Source organism: Chlorocebus sabaeus, chromosome 22 (genome assembly GCF_047675955.1).
Source record: "Chlorocebus sabaeus isolate Y175 chromosome 22, mChlSab1.0.hap1, whole genome shotgun sequence".
Taxonomy (NCBI): domain Eukaryota; kingdom Metazoa; phylum Chordata; class Mammalia; order Primates; family Cercopithecidae; genus Chlorocebus; species Chlorocebus sabaeus.
This window is the reverse complement of record NC_132925.1, coordinates 97114257-97132857: the sequence shown is the minus strand read 5'-3', so window position 1 is coordinate 97132857 and position 18601 is coordinate 97114257. Positions and strand designations below refer to the sequence as shown.

Here is an 18601-nt window from a genome sequence, read left to right as displayed (position 1 = left end):
ACAAATCTATTAAGGAATGACAATAAAACTGATAGCAGATTTCTTTTTCACAATAGTAGATGATAAAAAACAATGGGATAGCCTCAAAGTGCTGAGAAAAAATATTCATCTATTTAGAATTCTATGCCCAAATTTATCTTAAATTGTCATTCAAGATAGGCAAAATAAAGACATTTAACAATAAACAGGCCAGGCATGGTGGCTCACACCTGTAATCCCAGCACTTTGAGAGGCTGAGGCAGGCGGATCACCTGAGGTTAGGAGTTCAAAACCAGCCTGGTCAACATGGCGAAACCCCATCTCTACTAAAAATACAAAAATTAGCTGGGCATGGTGGCTCACACCTATAATCCCAGGTACTCAGGAGGCTGAGGCACTAGAATCACTTGAACCTGGGAGACGGAGGTTGCAGTAAGCTGAGATCATGCCACTGCACTCCAGCCTGGGTGAGAGAGAAAGACTCGGTCTCAGAAAAAGAAAAGAAAAATAAATAAATAAAACAAAATAAAAATAAACAAATACTCAGAGAGTTTACTATTTACATGGCCTCACTGAACTAAAGGGCATCTCAGTAAGAAGGAAAGCGAACCTAGAAGGAAGACTGAGATACAAGAAGTAACAGTGAGTGAAGACATTTTCAAACATGTTGGCAAAAGGAAATGAATATTGACTATTCAATATTCAAGACTTACTTTGGAGGGTTTAATTTCAGAGTTTAAAAAAAGAATGTGGAAGAGAAATATTAGGAAACAGTAACATGAAAGGCACAAACGGAGGAGTCAAAGTTAAAACATTCTAAATGGATTCTTTTGCTTAAAGTGATAGTAGCAAAACCAACTAACTTTAGATTGGTGGGTTTTATGTTAAAAGTTAAGGGTGGCCACTAAAAGAACAAAGATAGAATGTCTAACTTCCAAACTTGTAAAGAAGTCAGAGAAATAAAACTTGATCAGTCCAATAAGGAAAGAAAGGAGAAAAAAGGAACAGAGAAAAATCATGGCAAATAGAAAATATTAATTAAGGTGATTAAATATTACCAAAATCAAAATGGGTTAAACGATACTGTTCAAACACAGAAACTTCCAGATTAAATTTAAGAACCAAGTCGACTACATGCTTTTTAAATAAGAGACCTATTTAGTGACTTTTGTCATGGTGAACTAACCAGACTAGCAACTCCTATTGTAAGTAACTAGAAAAATGGATAAAATGTAAGAAAGAACTTGTTTTCAGACAATGGACAACAGGGAGAAACACACTGGATACAAGATTTGAGCAGACACACACTGGATACAAGACTTGAGGAAAGGAAGGACTTGAGATCTCCCACAGCCCTGGCTTTCTGCCTGAGGCACTTTCCACTGCAGTGTGGGGTGGGGGCAGGCAGGCAGGGCACCGCAGTCTCGCTGGGATGAGCACACAGGATTAGGGAACTGGGTGGGGGAGGGGAACTGAGGCAGCTGGAAACTGTAGGGCAGAGTAGAGGAGAAGGGAAGCCAGGCAGAGAAAGACCTCCCTGGTGCAAGACTGGGACAGACGCTGTAGATAAAGAAAGGAGTAGATATTGAGAATCTCTGAGAAAGGAAGGCCCTGTACTTTGGGATATTTAAAACATTAGTTAAAACATTTAGTTTTAATTTAAAATGGTTAATTTGGTTTAATTGGCCAATCATCAGTTTTGACCAATTTAGTTATAACTAAATGGTTTTAGTTTAAAACATTTAGTTTTAAACCAAAGAGATTTGAGAGAATTGAGTGCAGAAGGTCCTTGGGTTCCCTTTTCTTCTTACAGCCCAGGGAGTTAGCAATAACCTCAACGAAAAAAGGCAACAGGTCTTGGTTGATGGACCTGGCACAGCCTCACAGAGCCCCCAACACCCCAGAATGACACAGAGTCCAGGAGGAACCCAAGGACCCAAAAAGGGCCAGCATATTCTCAGACAGAGAGTTGCATGTACGTGACTGGGCATGAGTACCTCTTTACAATTCATACCCAGGTGCCTTGCTTGCCTCACCCCAATCCCAGCCCTGCGTGAAGAGGCCCTGGAAATGAGATCTCACATGGAGACAGAAGCCACATGGAGGAGAACTGAGGCATCCCTGCTGAAGTGCCAGCTGCATGAGACCAGTGAGTGACCCCCAGTTGACATTATGTGGAGCAGAATTACCCAGCCAAGCCACAGAATCGTGAGAAAGCACAAACCATTGTGTTTGAAGCCACTAGGTTTGGGATGGTTTGTTATGCAGCAATAGCTAACTGAGTCACCTTTTTCACACACCCCCAAACTCAGATGTAACTCAAGAGAAATTAGAGAAAGCCTGCACTGAGTATGTTTCTACTATTTGATAGACTAAAGACTTGTACTATCCATTATATTCCAATTATAGAAAAAGAATGAATGTTGCTTTCCTCATATACTTGAGTATGTCTGAAATTCACATCTTCCCTGTACTACATGAAAGCAAAGCTGACTACTCACTATTTAAGTAGCAGGCATCCTTTGTTTTGTCCTTCCCTGCACCCCTAGCTCCTTCTTTTGCTCTCAGTACCCCCATTTTCCCTTTGGCAAACTACCCTTCCTGCATTCTGTGAGCACCCGGAGGAACTTCAGTCAGAGTGCCCTCACGTGTGGGGTGGACACCGGCACAGCATTGGCCAGTTCAGCCTTCTCTCCCAGAACCCACAGGCACAAGAGCTAAAAGTCATTCGGCCGTGCCATTTCAGTGGCCCAGGGAACTGCCCAGGGTTTCCTGCTACTCAAGATGCCTGCACCTTCCCAGACTCCTCTCCTGCTCTCTGCATTGGAGTCTGCTAGTACCTTCCAAAAATCTGCCTTTCACTGAATTCAGCCAGAATTACTTTCCATTGCCTGTCATCAAAGAGCCCTGACTGATACATGATACGGCCTGTTAGGGCAGAAACTCACTGGTGTGCTTAATATTTTTCAGTGTGGAGGTCACATGGTTGAGCCATGTGTTGGCCTGGACACCTGCAATTCTTGCCAAAAGGATCATTTGAGCGAGGAGCACTGATTTATCTGAATGGAAGTCTGTCAACAACCCTTTAGAGAAAACCGTATCTCCTGGTCCGGTGCCCCAGGCCTCGTGCTTCCCTCCCTGCCTCCCCAGCTATCAGCGCCTCTCTTGCTCTTTGCGATTCCAGATGTCAGTCTAGCTTATGTTTTCTTCCCACCAAACCCTCTAGCAGCACCAAGCACAGTGCCAGGCTCATCACAGATTTTAATTATTGATGGATTGAGTTGACTGATTTACTCCTGGGTGTTTCTCTCCCGAGACTCCCACCAATGTCCACGTGCCATACAACAGTCCCATTGGGTGCTTGTAGAATGGGGCTGTTCCTAAGGGCAAAACACAGTGTGATGACAGGGCCCCAAGGTTGTGTGGTATTTGGATGGGTACATGAGTTGTGGCTGGGAATGCCCTGGACCAACACTGGGAGCTGAGCTCTCAGGTGAAAGGGACCCAGTCATAAATGAGGCCTGGCCCCAGTCCCCACCCCATGCAGGACCATGGGAGAGATCCCTGGGTGCCGTGTTACCGTTTCTGCAGGACAGTGACAAACTCGGTGAGCCGGTCACGCTCCACCTCGGCAGCCTGCCAGAGGGCCTTGATCTCTGTCACTTGTGCCTGCCAGCCTTTTTGTTCTGGGGAGTCCGAGAACCTGAGACCAGGGTGGAGGGCAGAGGACAGAGGTCATCCGAGGCCTAGAAATAACACTTATCCCTGTGATGGTGGGAGAGACTAGAAGGACATTCAGGGTGAATGTCAGCCAGAGCAATGGAAGCAAGCCCAGTCCCTCTAGGTCCTCCCTTGCTGGCTTCTTTGCCCACCATTCCTGGTCCTGCTGAAGTCCCTAGACTCCAAAGCTGAACCTACCAAAACTAGAGTTACACTGGTACCTCCATCCATCTAAGACCTCTGGGGGGCTGGAATTAGCCTTGTGCTATGGCAGGTGGCTCTTGGGGACCTGAGGTGCCTTGGATACCTGTGTGGCCTTTGGGGCCTGGCTGCCCTACCCAGTGTCAGGTGTGCCCAGTCTCTGTGTCCCTGCCAGTCTCTCCCAGCCCTCCTGCATCTTCTGACTTGATCCCCAAGCCCAGCCCACTTTCCTGGAGCCTGGGCATTTGGCTTTGCAACTTGTTCAATTGTCTCCAGCCCTAAGTCAACCCATCACTGCTTCCCTCTTACCACTGGGCCTGCCTACCAACCCCTTACCTGCTGGCTGGAGCCAGGACAGAAGGTAAACTCTGCCCCCCGACTTCAACCCCCCAGAGCCCACATGTGCATTCCAAGTTGCTCTCCGCTGTGCCCCTACTTTTCCCAGTGAGACCCTGAGCTTACTTTTCTAGCAGTACAGGGTATAGGGAAGGTTGCAGAGCTGGGCAGTGTACTGAGAACTGGGCTGGGGCATGTGATCCTGAGGGCTGACTCCTTTGTGGTCTCGGGCAGGTCTCTTCCTCTCTCTTGGTCCCAGTTCCCCCACTAAACATTGAGAGGGGTGGTTGAGATGGGCTCCGAGAACTGCAGACCCCTCTGTGACTCCTAAATATGCTCTAAGGCCTTGCTACTACAAGTGGTCTCTGAATCGGTGGCTCTGGCATCTCCTAGCAGCTTGTTAGAAATGCAGAATCCCAGGCTGTACCCCAGACCTGCTGAATCAGAACCCGCACTTGACCTGGCTGATCTGCAGGGGCTCTGTGTGTGCGCTGCAGTTTGGAAAGCCCCATTCATCTCCCCAGTTCTACAATGTGGGCGGAGGAGGAGCAGGAGCAAAGGGCCGATTCTTCACTCTGCCCTCATCCCAGGCACCACACCAGAGTCACCTGAAGGGAGTGGGTTCAAACCACGCCAGCCCGAATAGACATACTCTCTGGGATCACTCTGCTGGCTGGAGCCAGGACATTCTGTGAATTCCTGCCTGTGAATTTCTGTTCCTGTCACCTGTGGTAGGGGACTGTAAGCTCCATGAGGGTAGGGCCCACGCATGGTCGGGTTCAGTAAGTATTTGTGTGTTGTGGAAGAAACAAGCCTGAGAACCAGCAGTCTGGGCAGCCAAGGCACACAGCAGCTCCTGTATCTCTGTGTGGCGCAGAGGTCACAGCCACACAGGCCTGGAAGGGACTCTAAGGGGTCACCTTGTCCATCTTCCTGCTGTCATTACTGTGACTAAAACCTCAGAGAGACAGAGCCTGCCCATTCTCCCTGTGCTGTGACAAGGCCTCCCACCCTCAGGAGTGTGGCACATGCCTTGTGGCTCAATGTCAGCCCACTCTCCCCAAGTGCCTTTGTGACCCCAGTCTGATGGGTGGGGCAGCTTTGGCCTACAGATGCTATGCTGCCAAGTGTCAGCAGCATGCTGTCCCCCATTTTTGGGGGATAGCAGCCCAGAGAAGGACCAGTTTGCCTGGAGCCACAGAGATGAGGGACTGGGGCCACTAGGAGGCCTTGCCTGGAACCTGAGCTGACCTGCCTGAGGGGTCAGGGCGGGGAGTGCTGACAGCAGGAGCATGGCTCCAGTGGACAGTGGGCAGGGCTCGGGACAGGGCTTAGAGGCAGGACAATGCTGTCCTTTGTCTATGGGCTGGCAATAGGAACAAAGGGCCCATTTACACCCTCTGGCTTGATTCTATCAACAAAGGGGGGCCCGAAGGCTGAAGCGATATCAGTGGGAACCCATATCATGTGAAATTCTCCCCTTAGAGGCTGATTCTCAATGAGCAAGAGAAGGTGAGGGAAGGTGCTGGAAGCCAGGCCCAGGAAGATTCCTCATGTTAATTCTCGGATAGCCGGTAGGAAACCTAGCCTGGGAGTCAGAGGCCAAGATACTAGTTCTGAAGCTGCTTACTCTATCATCTTGGACAGGACACTGGACTTCCCTGATCCTCCCTGTCCTTATGTAACCTTGGAAGAGTCCCTGGACTTTGCCTGGCCTCAGTTTCCCCTCCTTTTAATGGGATGGCAATACTGGTTAAGCAATCAAGAATGGGAAAAACTGTGAAAGTCCACGGGTCGGGGGTCCATACCTAGGTGAGGTCCTGTGGGGACTGGGCAGGGAAGGCCTCGTGAGAGCAGATTCCACCAGAGTGTGGCCCAGGCTGGTCACAGAGCTGTGTAAAGGCAGAAGGGGCCCATCAGCCTGGGAAGGCAGACCAGGCCCTGCTGGGCCTCACCTCTGCATGTGAGGTGGAGCAGTGGCCAGCAGGGGTCCAGTAAACCCTTGCAGCAGTCCTGTGGATTTGCTGCCCTTCTTTCCAGAACTCTTGCTTGCTCAAAATGAGAAAGAACAGGAGACACCAGAGCCTTGAATAACCCAACACAGGTCTGTCTGAGAGCCCCAGGGGCAGAAAACTTTTGAGACCAGCTCAGAGAGGATCTTACAGGGAGCTGCAACCAGCATGCTCTTGAAGTGATAAAATCTGGGCCTAACTGGCTCATTACTGCAGATGCAGAGCTGATGTCATAGGAGAGGCCCACGTATTGGAAGAACAGCAGCATAGTTATCTTAAAATTGCACCCATGGCTTCCCATCAGAGGTGGCAAGAAACAGCCTTTCTTCTGAATAATTAATGTTCACTTTCCAACCCCTCTATCCCATTGTTTTCTTACCGAGAAGATCCAAGCCTGCCAATGTGATCGTCTGCTGAGGCCGGGGACTTGGTCAGGCCTGGGTCCTCCAGGATCTGGGTGTAGGCAGGGCTGACCTCACGACCACTGGACCCCTCACCCACTCCTTTATTCCGAAGATACTGTAGGAACAGATGTGGGTTCCATCCTCAGGGCTTTGGCTCAGAGGCCTAGAGAAGGCAGGAGGGGACCTTGGCTTGATTTCGGGGCTTTCAGAGGATATGAAAGAGGCTTCTTTTCAGGAGTGAAAAGCGAGGCCTGTTTGGTGAAGGCACTACTTGCATGATAATGACATCTAATAATGCCTCTCTTCAGAAAGAAAGCTACATGGTGTGAGGACGGTGACTGGGCCAGGAAGCTGTTCTACATTCAGGTTCCAGAGGGAGGTGCACGGCCTCACAGGCGGGGCAGGTCAGAGACTGACGTCTCCGAGTGGGTCCACTTCTTCAGGCAGCCCCACCCACATGTGGCTGAACACCAGGTGTGACTTGAGGTCAGCTGCCTTCCTCAGCTGGAACACCTGGACTTTCCAGACACCTGCAGCCAGAAAGGCTGGCAGGGATTCAGTGAGGGCAGGCAGCCTTGGGTGGAGGCTGAGCCTGCCAGGCCCCCCCCCCCCCCCCCCGCCTCAACCCCTTCCTCTTCTGGATACCTGCTGGGGCTGGACTGGACAGGAACATTAGAGACCCCCAGCAGGAGGTCAGGCCACCAGAGTGGACAACTGGTGTAAGCCCCTAACAACCTGGCTTCTCCGCCACTCCCACCCATTCTGAGAAAACTCGAAATATGTGCCAACTTGTCTGGTGGGTAATGCTTGGCCCCCATTCAGCTGGTGACCTCAGAGTTAGGAACAGTCTTCTCCTGTGTGCCTGGAGAAAGGACAATGGTGAGGTGAAGATGCTGGAATGTTCCTGTGTACCCCTTCAGACCTCCCTCCCCAGTGAGCCAGAATGGGGAGCAGGGCGAGTCCCCACTCACTGACATATGTGATCTGTTCCCAGACTTCCTCATGCCCCCAGGCTCCCCTTCAACCTTACGGCACTTTGTCATAGCCAGTCTGGGGCCCCAGGCTGCCCGGGCCTGTGGGGATAGAGGCTACAGGACAAACCAGGCTGGTCAGCCAATGCCAGCCTGAGGCCGGGCCTAGGGGCTCTTGAGCTCTTACCTCTGAATAAACCACAGATCCCCAGAAACAAAGAGCAGGGCTGCTTTGCAACTTGCCTTTAGCTGAGCCAGTCAATTTCCCCGTGGGCCAGAGGCTGCAAGGCTCCTTTGTCACTGGGAGACTTGCATGCCTGTCAAAAAATTCTCCCCAAGGCCCACCCAGCCCCACCACCACCCCAGGGGGGTGAAGGTGGCTGACTCCTAGCAGCCCCAAGCTGTGCCCTCAAGGCATCTGCCAAGACAAAATATCTTTACAAGTTCATGCCTTAGACAAACATTTATTGAGCATCTACTGTGTGCTTGCTCCAGTGCCAGGCACGGAGGTACCATGGTCTATGCTCCCTCACAGGGAGTGCAGGGGAGAAAACAGGAAAATGACTACACAGTGTGAGAGAAGTTTGACTTGGGGATGCATAGGGAGTTAGGAGAGTGCTAGGAGGGGCGCACAACACAGAACAGGGGTCCCAGGGCTTCCTGGAGGAGCTCCTGATTGGTAAGACCTAAAGGCTGAGGGGCAGCCGGCCAGACTGAGGCTGTGCGGGAGGAGAGGAGGGAGTGTGCTTCACGTTGCACATAGCCCTGGAGCGCAGAGCAAGCGGGGCTATGTGAGGAGCTGAATGGTGCCTGCGTAGCCAGAGTGTGGGGAAAGGGGAAGGGTGAAGAGAAGATGTAGGATGGGTGACAGCAAGAGCTAGTCACATGGTGCCTGGAAGCTGAATGAAGTATGGTTTTCCTTCTCTCATCCTGCTGCTGGAGCTACTGCCACGATCTTGAATCCTGAGGATAAAGCCACAGCTGGAGATGGGAGAGGGTAAACTGGAAGGTGGCTGGGTCCTTGAGAACCAGGTGAGGTCGAGGGTGATAGTAAGCTATGAACAGATTTTAAGTGGAGCAAGGACATAATCAGGTTTGTGTGCAGAATGGGTTGGGGAGCCAGATAGAAGAAGGTGGCCAAAGTGGAGCCAGGAGGATGAAGTCTGGCCTGAGCTAAGGCAAGTGGAAAGAAGTGGAAGGAGCTGGATGGACTTGCCCAGCTTGAAAATGGGTTTGGGGGCTGTGCCAGTGCCCTACTCACGTGCACATTGAGTTGTCCGATCTCCATCTCCAGCTGCCGCACTTTGGCCTCCCGCTCAGCCACCATGGCCCGCAGCTGGGCGACTAGGCTGTTGCTCCGCTGAGCCTCGCTGTTCAGTTGCTGGTCCAGGTGGTACTGGGATACTCGCGTCTTCTCCTCCTGCAGACTCAGGCTGCCTAGGATCTCCTGTAGCTGCTTCAGCTGGTCCTGGGGGGCCAGGCAGGAGGGCAGGTGGAGTCAGTCATGACCCACTGGGCAGAGGAGGACAAAAACAGACTGCCTCCCTCACCCCAAAGTAGCCTGCAGGAACCTAATAGTGGGATCCTGTCCCCTCAAGAGGCAGGAACACCTTCCTTGCCTGCTATCAGGGGGTGTCGAACCAGGCAGGCGGGGACCATGTACTTTTCCTGTCCTCAACTTCCTTCTCTGAGTTTGGGGCCAAGAAGATCCAAGGGGCTCTCAGACAACAGAAAGCAGATCAGATGGTGACACCTCACCCGGTGGGAGAGATATTTAGCTAAAAGGAAAGCCTGATCCCGCTTGGCTGGGAGACTGCCCTTGGAGGCAGTACCTGGACCCCTGCCAGGGATCCATTATCACCCGACTGAAGCCCCATCTCAAGGAAATGCCCTCAAGGAGACTCCCGGGCAAAGGCTTCCTGCCTGGGGTCAATAGAAAGGACGATTGTCAGTGATTTGGAAGAGGTGGGGGCTGTTTTCTTCACCTCAGAGTGGAGGAAACTGAGGCCCAGAGAGCCCAAGGGCATATTGCTGGTGAATAGCATGACTGGGGCTAGTTTGCAGCTCTCATCATGCCACCTTCAATGACAAAGAATGGTGACATGCAGGGACCCCAGAGGACATCCAGCCCTGCAACTTATTTTTAAAACGGTCTGCTGAGCCTCAGAGAGGGGATGCAATTGGCCTATGGTCACACAGTGAGGTACTGACAGAGGCAGGCCTAGATTTCAGGTCTTCTGTGCCCCGCCCACCACCCTGTCATGTAAAGTGATCATGAACTAAGGTAGGTGCCTGAGCCAGCACCCCCCAAACACCCCAGCCAAGCCAGACACGATCACCCTCCGGGGCCTGCAGGCACAACTCGGAATCTGACACCAAACTTTGGTGCCTCAGGTCCCACAGAGAAAGGTCCAAGCTGTAGGGTTAGGAAAGCAGTATGGCCTTATTAGTCAAGGAATTTTGTTGTTGTTGTTGTTGTTTTATACTTAAGTTCTAGGATACATGTGCACAACGTGCAGGTTTGATACATAGGTATACATGTGCTATGTTGGTTTGCTGCACCCATCAACTCATCATTTACATTAGGTATTTCTCCTAATGCTATCCCTCCCCCAGTCCCCCACCCCCTGACAGGCCCTGGTGTGTGATGTTCCCCGCCCTGTGTCCAAGTGATCTCATTGTTCAATTCCCACCTATGAGTGAGAACATGCGGTGTTTGGTTTTCTGTCCTTGTGATAGTTTGCAGAGAATGATGGTTTCCAGCTGCATCCATGTCCCTGTAAAGGACATGAACTCATCATTTTTATGGCTGCATAGTATTCCATGGTATATATGTGCCACATTTTCTTAATCCAGTCTATTATTGATGGACATTTGGGTTGGTTCCAAGTCTTTGCTATTGTGAATAGTGCCACAATAAATATATGTGTGCATGTGTCTTTATAGTAGCATGATTTATAATCCTTTGGGTATATACCCAGTAATGGGATTGCTGGGTCAAATGGTATTTCTAGTTCTAGATCCTTGAGGAATTGCTACAATGTCTTCCACAATGATTGAACTAATTTACACTCCAACCAACAATGTAAAAGCATTCCTATTTCTCCACATCCTCTCCAGCATCTGTTGTTTCCTGACTTTTTAATGATCACCATTCTAACTGGTATGAGATGGTATCTCATTGTGGTTTTGATTTGCATTTCTCTGATGTGACCAGTGACGATGAGCATTTTTTCATGGGTCTGTTGGCTGCATAGATGTCTTCTTTTGAGAAGTGTCTGTTCATATCCTATGCCCACTTTTTAATGGGGTTGTTTTTTTCTTGGAAATTTGTTTGAGTTCTTTGTAGACTCTGGATATTAGCCCTTTGTCAGATGGGTAGATTGCAAAAATTTTCTCCCATTCTTTACATTGCCTGTTCACTCTGATGGTAGTTTCTTTTGCCATGCAGAAGCTCTTTAGTTTAATTAGATCCCACTTGTCTATTTTGACTTTTGTTGCCATTGCTTTTGCTGTTTTAGTCATGAAGTCCTTGCCCATGCCTATGTCCTGAATGGTATTGCCTAGCTTTTCTTCTAGGGTTTTTATGGTTTTTAGGTCTAACATTTAAGTCTTTAATCCATCCTGAATTAATTTTTGTACAAGGTGTAAGGAAGGGATCCAGTTTCAGCTTTCTACATATGGCTAGCCAGTTTTCCCAGCACCATTTATTAAATAGGGAATCCTTCCCCCATTTCTTGTTTTTGTCAGGTTTGTCAAAGATCAGATGGTTGTAGATGTGTGGTGTTATTTCTGAGGCCTCTGTTCTGTTCCATTGGTCTATATCTCTGTTTTGATACCAGTACCATGCTGTTTTGGTTACTGTAGCCTTGTAGTATAGTTTGAAGTCAGGTAGCATGATGCCTCCAGCTTTGTTCTTTTTGCTTGGGATTGTCTTGCCAATGCGGGCTCCTTTTTGGTTCCATATGAACTTTAAAGTAGTTTTTTCCAATTCTGTGAAGAAAGTCATTGGTAGCTTGATAGGGATGATATTGAATCTATAAATTACTTTGGGCAGTATGGCCATTTTCATGATATTGACTCTTCCTATCCATGAGCATGGAATGTTCTTCCATTTGTTTGTGTCCTCTTTTATTTCGTTGAGCAGTGGTTTGTAGTTCTTCTTGAAGAGGTCCTTCACATCCCTTTTAAGTTGGAGTCCTAGGTATTTTATTCTCTCTGCAGCAATTATGAATGGGAATTCACTCATGATTTGGCTCTCTGTCTGTTAATGGTATATAGGAATGCTTGGGATTTTTGCACGTTGATTTTGTATCCTGAGACTGCTCAAGTTGCTTATTAGCTTAAGGAGATTTTGGGCTGAGATGATGGGGTTTTCTAAATATACAATCATGTCATCTGCAAACAGGGACAATTTGACTTCCTCTTTTCCTAACTGAATACCCTTTATTTCTTTCTCCTGCCTGATTGCCCTGGCCAGAACTTCCAACACTATCTTGAATAGGAGTGGTGAGAGAGGGCATCCTTGTCTTGTGCTGGTTTTCAAAGGGAATGCTTCCAGTTTTTGCCCATTCAGTATGATATTGGCTGTGGGTTTGTCATAAATAGCTCTTATTATTTTGAGATATGTTTAATCAAGAAAGTTTTTATAGTCAGATAAACCTGCATTGAACTCAGTTGTATGGTCTTAGATGAATTATCTAATGAATTTGACTCTTAGTTTCCCCATCTGCGAAGTGGGATTAAAATATATAATCCTAGAAGGTATCTTGGGGACTAAGCATTATAACATGCCCAGAAGGGGAAGGGTTCTGTGCCACCACAGAGACAAGAACTGATACTGGCTCCTCTTGTCCCTTTCATTCCTTGCTGAAAAATAACCCAGGGTATAATCCCACCTCCTTCCCCCAATACATTTCTGTCTCTTTTGGGGTCCATAGGCCTAAGTGCCTTGTGCCTGGTGCTGCTCCATCACTGCCCTCAGGCAGCCTCCCTGAGCTGCTCCTGTCCCTGGGGCAGGGCTTTGGTGCTGGGGGCCATCTGGAGGCAATGGGCTTTGGGGTTACACAGGTGGCATTGAGGGGTGAGTGAGGGCTCACTCTGGCCATGGCTGCAGCCCATCCTTTGGGGAACCAGCCCTGGCTCTTGCCCTGCCTGAGTGGTGGGGCCATACCATGAGGGCGTCGATGAGCTCGTCATCATGCCGACCCTTCTCCACCAGGGTCCCCATCTGATTCTTGAGGGTCTTCACCTCACTCGACAGCAGCTTGTTCCGAGACCTCATGCCCTCAAACTTCTTTTTTAGCTCTTCAAGCTCTCTCTGGAGGCCATCCCGCTCACTGGCAAGTTTCTGTAATTAGAAAGTGAGGGCATGGGCAGCAGGGCTGTGTGGGACCTTGGCCACATCTGCTTCCTGGCTCCTACTCAATGGCAAGGCCTGGGGCTGGGGGTGGGGGTGCTTGTTGAATGCCACAGAGCAAGTCACTAGAGCCAGGGCCCTGACTCCCAGCCCAGGCCTCTCAGGGATATCAGGTGGCCAGCAGCCTCCCACTCTTGCCCTAGCACATGACAGCACTAACCGATGACAGCACTCCCCACCTCAGCCTGAGACACAGGCTTCCTAGCACATGAGAGGAAAGCCGCTGGCCAACTGCATGTGTCCTCCAGAGAGAACAGCCAGTCCTACCCCTAAACCCCACCCCGAGCAGGGGAAAAAAAAGCCATACTTTAGAAAGAGTGCTAGGTTAGGTTCCAACTGCAGCACCTTGCACCACCAGGAGCTAGAATGAGAAAGGAGGGTTGTTCTCCCACTTCCTCCATGATCATTTGGCACAACCCTTGACAGCACCTTGCTTTGCCAGCTACCAACTGGAAACTCACATGCAGTGCACATCTTCAGAGTCTCTCATTCACTCATCCCTTCATTCTCAAGTGTTTCCTGAGGGCCTACTCTGGGCTTAGTGTTGTTATAGATGCTGGGGGACAGCAAAAAGCAAAACAGTCCTTGTCCTCAAGGAGCTGATAATCCTAATGGAGGAGACAGATAATGTCAAATAGGGACAAATACTTGAAAGTAGGAAACAGGAATAGTGAGAAGGATATGGTCAGGGAAGGCCTCTCTGAAAAGGTGGCATCTGAGCAGAGATTGAAGGAGATGAGGGGAAGAGCAAAGGCCCTGGGGTAGAAGGTGTGTGGCTGAAGCATAGTGAGCGAAGGGGCAGAGGCTAGATTAGTCAAACCCATAAAGACAAGATGGAGACACTGAGGAGGAGCTTGGGCAGTGGGTGACATCACCTGCTTGAGCCTGAGGGTGAACTGTTGCTGGAAAAGTGTTTTCACATCCTTGATGAAGTGAATTATAGAAATGTAAAACAAGTAAAACATGAACCCTTTTCAGGGAGGCAGCCATTACTCACCTGTAGCTCTCCTGCCTACACACTCCAGGCTCTCATAGATGCCTGGCAGAGGGAATGCATGCAGGGAGCTGTTTCCTTCCACCCACCATTGCAGCTTATGGTCAGCCCAACTGTTCAACATAATCTGTTCTGCACTAACATGTAAGTCCAAGCTAGGTGCATTTCAAACCCAACATTTCCAAATCTCAACTCCCTTTCTCCTCTTGAACCCACCCTGTCTCCCTTACCCACCCACTATACTCCCTAGCAGTCCTTTATAACTCTTCCTCCTCATCTCTCTTCCAAGTCCAATCTGTCCTTGAGCCCTAGAAAGTCTGTCCTCACTGTCCCAGGTGTCTGGCCCTTCCATGACAGTCCACTGTCTTGGCAAAGATCCTTGGTCATGTCTCCAGGATCACTATTCTGCCTTCCATTCCTCTTCCAAACCATTCTTCCTCTTGCTCCAACCATGTGACCTTTTCAAAATGCACAGTTGACCACCTCCCTCCACAACTTAAAACCCTTTGGTGGGCTGGGTGAGTGGCTCACGCCTATAATCCCAGCACTTTGGGAGGCCAAGGCAGGTGGATCACCTGAGGTTAGGAATTCGAAACCAGCCTGATCAACATGGTGAAACCCCATCTCTACTAAAAATACAAAAATTAGCCAGGTGTGGTGGCTTGTGCCTGTAATCCCAGTTATTTGGGAGGCTATGGCAGGAGAATCTCTTGAACCCCAGAGGCGGAGGTTGCAGTGAGCTGAGATCACGCCATTGTACTCCAGCCTGGGCAACAGAGCGAGACTCCATCTAAAAAACCAAAAACCCTTTGGTGGTTCTCTACAGCCTTCAAGATACAGGCCAAGAGTCCTCGCTGGCATACAAAGCCCAGCAGGCCCTGCCCCACCTCTGTGGTCTCACTGTTTCCCTCCTCACAGCTGATGGTCTAGAGCGCTGGGAGGTGCAATGTGGTCATGGTCACAGCATTCCTAACACGTGACCTAACCCAGAGTTGGTGCTCACAGGCAAAAGTCTCCTGATGAAAAGGCAAGGCCTCACTGTTAGGTAGCTCACTGCCAGGGCCACTAAGTGGGCCTGTTGTATGGCCTGCCTGCACCTCTTCATGCTGCTTCTACTACCTTCTTTAAAGTGGGCCCTACTCCTCACTCTCATTGCAAGTTTGGGGAGGCTAACTCATCCCCTCAAACCTTGAGGCAGGTATCTGAAGCTTGACCAATCAAAACACCCTGTACTCTTGGCCACAGTGATGGGTTCAAGGATGGCCACATAACCTGGCTAGCCCAAAGACACTCAATTCTGGGAATTTGATGGAACTATTGTGAAAGAGAAACACTTTGTCTGTAGAGGCTGTATTGGAGAAGAGCAGCGGGGACCACCCAGGGTCCCTGTGGAAAAGAGTGAAGCCAACCCAGGAGAAGTTGCTGAGAGCAAGGCCCCAATCTGCACCTGAAGCTAGGCCACCTCTGGATTGTTCATTTACATGGGCCAATAACTTCCCTTTGTTGCTTAAACCTGGTAGAGTTAGAGTTCTGACACTCCTAATGCAGCCAGTGAGATGTGGCCTCTGGTGCTGAGTCCAGCCTGCCCACTTCTTTCACCAGCCTGGGACTTTCCTTCTTCAAGCCCCATCTAAACCTATCATACTTTTGGGGCCGTGGCCCTCCCCTTCTCCCTTTTACAATGAGAATTTCAGGTATAGCACCTCCAAAACAGCCAGGATGGGACCACGAAAAGTTCATTAAATGGGCTCACAGTGAGGTCCCAGTCAGGCAGCTCAGGTTGGTTTGACAGGACGTAAGAAACATGCAGAGGTGACTCAGGTCCACTGCCTAGAAGGGGTGGCTCAGACTTCCGACCACACGTGCCTCAGAGCCCTTGCAGGCACCGTCACGATCTCTCCTTCCTACACGCCTGGTTGACCTCCTCACTGGGCATGCGTTACCTCCAAGCCTTCCTGTTTTTCCCTTTCCAGGCTGCGGATCCTCAGCAGGTTTTTCTCCTGTGCCGACAGCTTCCTTGGGTCTGGATAGACAGACAACTCATCACTGCCTGTTCCCACAGACTGGCTCCGGGACTGGCCCAGTTGCTTCTCAAGCTCGCGAACCTGAGGATAGTAAAACTCATCGTTCCACAATGGGTCTGCAGCCAGCCTCTACTACTCAGAGTGTGATAGGAGACCCCATGGACTGAAGATGGAACCACCTCTCTAGATGGCTGTGGTAGCCCCATCTGAGGAGGACTAGGGGTGGGGGACGATCTGAGCTGGCATCTTGAGCAACACATTGGAAGACGCCAGGGAAGTTCAGCTTAGAAAAAAGGTGAATGACAAAAATCACCCTATATCTGAGGGGCTGTTTGAGGCTAGGAAGCAGACCTGTGGCCCCAGGAACCAGGGAGGGATAGGATGGCAGGTCTCAGTTCAAGAAAGAACTTCCTTATTTTAGATATTTATTTATTTAGAGACAAGGTCTTGCTCTGTTGCCCAGACTGGAGTGCAGTGGTGCAATCATGGCTCACTGTAACCTCTGCCTCCCGGGCTCAAGCAATCCTCCCAGTTCAGCTGCCTAAGCAGTGTATATATATATACACACACAAAAAGAGACGGGGTTTCACCATGTTGCCCAGGCTGGTCTTGAACTCCTGGGCTCAAGCGATCTGCCCACCTCAGCCTCCCAAAGTGCTGGGCAAGGAGGAACTTTCTAACAGACAGACCACCTAAGACTGGGTGGGCTCCTCGGAAGATGGCGGTCACTTACAGGAGATATTGCAGAGGGGAAGGCAGGGTTTGGAAGCAGAGAGACTGGCTCAAAACCTCACAGACTGTGTGACTGCGCACAGGTAACTCTGAATCTCAGTTCCCTCATCTGTAAGACGGGACTAAGAGTACACCCTGCATAACACTGTTATGAGGATTCAGTATCATGAAGTTATCTGAGCCTGGGAATCCTCTGAGGTTCTTCTTGGACTGACAAATCTTGGTGCTTACTCCAGATCAACAAACTAGAGCTCTAGGGGAAGGGACTTAGAATCTGCATTTTAAATGCTACAGGTGATTTTTAGGATTAGGTAACTTTGCAAAATCCCAAGATGGTCTAGGTGAAGCTGTCAATACAGCCTGGCACACGTGGGCCCTCAGCAAGTGGCAGGTAGATGTCATCCCACAGAACAATGTCCTTATCACCCTTATAACACTAGGGTAGAAGCAGACAACTCCTAGGATCCTTCTGACCCTGGTTTCCATGTCAACACAACCAAATGACAAAACAACGTTGGTAAACTTGAGCCAGGAAAGGAAGCACAATTCGCTAGGCTCCCTGGCAAAGGGCAGGAGCACAGCTTTGAAGGCACCCATCAGTGCCCTCGTGTGGCGCTGTGAGGCAATTCCATTTAATCATTAAAGAACACTGTTACCTTTAAGAATTTGACATACAGGGCTAGGCACGGTGGCTCACATCTGTAATCCCAGCCCTTTGTGAGGCCGAGACGGGAGGATCACGAAGTCAGGAGATCGAGACCATCGTGGCTAACACAGTGAAACCCCATCTCTACTAACAATACAAAAAATTAGCCGGGTGTGGTGGCGGGCGCCTGTAGTCTCAGCTACTCAGGAGCCTGAGGCAGGAGAATGGTGTGAACCCTGTAGTCTCAGCTACTCGAGAGGCTGAGGCAGGAGAATGGTGTGAACCCGGGAGGCGGAGCTTGCAGTGAGCTGAGATCGCGCCACTGCGCTCCAGCCTGGGAGACAGAGCAAGACTCCGTCTCAAAAAAAAAAAAAAAAGAATTTGACATACAACTTAATGACAATAATAAGGAAGTTGTTTTGTGCTTATTATGGTCAGGCACTGTCCTAGGTGCTTTAGAAATGTTATTTTATGTCACGCCATTTCACAGGTGTGAAGACGAAGACATAGGAAGATGAAGGGGTTTGCCCAAGGTCACAGAGTTGGCAGACCAGTGGCCAAACATAAACTCAGGTCTCTCGAACCCCAAGGCCATGCACTATCATCTATTAGTTTCTTGGAGTTTTTCCCCCTTTATGTTGGCTTCAAGGATCTCATGGGAAACACTGAGGATAAAAGCCACTGTGACACTTTAAGTCCCTGGGAACAAGGGTGATATGCTTGGCAAATAGTGGAAATCACACACCTTCTCACATGTTTCTCAGTTTGAAGGCACAAAGGGAAAAGAACCACACCTAACTTTTATACAGTGCTTCCTCCATGCCAGGCCCTGTGCTGAGCACTTTACAAGTATTGACTCAGTTCACCCAACAATCCTGTGGGGTAGGCATCGTTATTATCCCCATTATACAGATGAGGAAACTGAGGCACAGAGCTAAAGGAACTTGCTTGAGGTCACACAGCTGATGAGTGGAGAGCTGGGATTTGAATCTGAGCAGTGTGGCTCCAGAGCCCTTGCTGTTAGCCTCTTTTGGTATGCTCCAACATATTCAGACAATAAAGAGGGAGACAAGGCTAAGTTTTTATTGGGTAATTAAAACTTTCAAAAGACTACAAGCATCTGGACAAAACTGGAAAAAGCTTACAATTACAACAGTCACGCA

At 49.5% G+C, this 18601-nt stretch overlaps 1 protein-coding gene and 1 long non-coding RNA gene across 3 annotated transcripts in view; one reads left to right on the top strand and one right to left on the bottom strand.

Moving 5' to 3' along the window:
- Positions 1–18601, bottom strand: part of CCDC13 (coiled-coil domain containing 13) — a 67732-nt gene that overhangs the window by 21882 nt on the left and 27249 nt on the right. Inside the window, exons 8-13 of one of the 2 annotated variants that reach the window (XM_038004093.2) lie at positions 15980–16141; positions 12797–12973; positions 8885–9091; positions 6628–6767; positions 6045–6128; positions 3560–3682 (exon numbers count right to left, since the gene is read on the bottom strand). In XM_038004093.2, coding sequence (XP_037860021.2) covers positions 3560–3682; positions 6045–6128; positions 6628–6767; positions 8885–9091; positions 12797–12973; positions 15980–16141 — 893 coding nt within the window. The remainder of the gene's footprint in view (positions 1–3559; positions 3683–6044; positions 6129–6627; positions 6768–8884; positions 9092–12796; positions 12974–15979; positions 16142–18601) is intronic. The other variant, XM_038004095.2, reaches the window with a different exon arrangement.
- LOC140709867 (uncharacterized) lies at positions 5678–18146 on the top strand. Its single transcript, XR_012090658.1, has 4 exons — positions 5678–5810; positions 14068–14180; positions 16010–16150; positions 17929–18146. It is a non-coding gene; the product is annotated as an uncharacterized lncRNA (long non-coding RNA).